The sequence below is a fragment of the Carlito syrichta genome, unplaced genomic scaffold (assembly GCF_000164805.1).
Source record: "Carlito syrichta isolate Samal-C Ts95f unplaced genomic scaffold, Tarsius_syrichta-2.0.1 Scaffold144750, whole genome shotgun sequence".
NCBI classification, from domain to species: domain Eukaryota; kingdom Metazoa; phylum Chordata; class Mammalia; order Primates; family Tarsiidae; genus Carlito; species Carlito syrichta.
This window is the reverse complement of record NW_007088846.1, coordinates 17,295-19,028: the sequence shown is the minus strand read 5'-3', so window position 1 is coordinate 19,028 and position 1,734 is coordinate 17,295. Positions and strand designations below refer to the sequence as shown.

Sequence of the window (1,734 nt, the reverse complement as noted above, 5' to 3'; positions counted from 1 at the left end):
AATCACCTCTGAGGCTGTACTCTCTTTTGGTTTCTGGCTCTATTCTGAAGGCTGTTCTTGTCCATAAAGCTCAGAACTTACAAAGTGCTTTGCAATCTGCAGTCCCTCAAATTCACAAAGGCCCGCCAGTGAGAGAAGCCCACTGGACCGACAGGGAAACAGGCCGGGCTGGGCCATTTCTTGCCTAAAGTTTTGATCCAAGGGGTCCCTCCCTCCCTAGTCCTCCCTCACCCGCCACCCCTCCAGGCCCCAGAACTCACAGCTTTCAAGGATCACTCCTCCCCCTGTAGGCCTAGCCTGGGGGATCTCAGGACAGGGAGTCCAGGTGGGGCCCTGGTATGGGCTGGTCTGCGGGGAGGTTGTGTCCGGAGGTGCCTGGGAGGCCGTGGTGGGGGGCTCCGGGGAGGCTGTTTTGGGGGGCTCTTGGGAGGTCCAGTCCGGGGAGGCCGTCTCCAGGGGCTCCAGGGAGGTTGGGCTGTGCAGAACTGGAAACAGAGTGGTCATTTTTCCTTCCGGCTGCCCCAGGCCTGTCTCTCCTGCCTCAGTCTCCCCATCTGGACCACAGAGTTGGACCGGAACCTCTCCGAGCCCCTGGGCCACCCTGGAGAATCACATTTCAATTTATCTGTTTTTTTTTTTTTGAGTTGGAGTCTCACTGTCACCCAGACTGGAGTGCAGTGGCGGCTCCCAGCCACCGCAGCCTCGACCTGCTGGCCTCTGGCGATCCTTCTGCCTCAGCCTTCCGAGTAGCCGGAATTACAGGTGTGCGCTCCCACGCCCGGCTGATTTTTTTGATTTATTATAGAGATGAAGTCTCGCTGCCCAGGTGGGTCTCGAACCTGCGGGCTCAGGCAATCCACTCACCTCAGCCTCCCAAAGTGCAGGATTACAGGCTGAGCCACCGAGCCCAGCTTCGATTTATCTTCTAAAGGCTGTTCGGGTCTACAAGCCTTAGCATTTGCAGAGTGCTTGAACATCTACTCAGTGCCCCAACTTTCCCAAGGACTTTCAACCGGAGAAGCCCACTGGACAGACAGGGAAACTGAGGCACCACGGTGGGCAGGACAGGGGCAGCTGTATCCTGACCGGGGTGCTTCAGCTCTGTGGGCCTGTTTCCTCAACGGCGAAAGGGGTGAGTCACCCATCCTCTTGGGCTGCCCTGGAGAGCAAGCAGGGTCACACGTGTGCCAGGACACAGGGTCATAGCTCCCGCTTGTGGTGTTATGGGATGCGGGAGGTGGAGAGGTGGGAGGGGCCGGGCCAGGGGACCGAGGAGGTGCCTGGGGTGTCTGTCCCGTCCCTGTGGTGCTGACGGGCCCCCAGGGGATGTGCATGTTCCGCAGAACCCCTTGGAATCCAACCGCGGTAGCCCACCGAGGCCTCCCTTGGATCCCCAGGGGTGCGGGCCCTGCCGGAGACTGAGGGGGGAGGTCGCCAGGGGCATCCCAGAGACTCCCGTGGGTGTGACCCCACACCCCGGGCCAGGCCCACACCCAGCATTCCTGTCATTCATTCCACAAGTATTTCCCATGCACCAGGCTCTGAGCTTCTGCAGACACCATCATGCACAAGACAGAGCCTGCCTTGGTGAGGTCAGCAGCAGAGGCAGATGACAGAAAAAGCAACGTGCGTGCGGGACATCGGTGTTGATAAAAGGTGTTAAGAAACAAAACCAGGCCGGGCTCGGTGGCTCAGCCTGTAATCCCACGCTTTGGGAGGCCGAGGTGAGTGGAT

The 1,734-nt window shown here is 59.5% G+C and overlaps 1 protein-coding gene across 1 annotated transcript in view; it reads right to left on the bottom strand.

Moving 5' to 3' along the window:
• Window positions 1-260: 260 nt before the first annotated feature.
• The window catches only part of MADCAM1 (mucosal vascular addressin cell adhesion molecule 1), a gene marked incomplete at its 3' end in the record, with an annotated part of 3,616 nt that continues 2,142 nt past the window's right edge, over window positions 261-1,734 (bottom strand). The window contains exon 3 of the mRNA XM_021708723.1: window positions 261-485. Coding sequence (XP_021564398.1) covers window positions 261-485 — 225 coding nt within the window. The remainder of the gene's footprint in view (window positions 486-1,734) is intronic.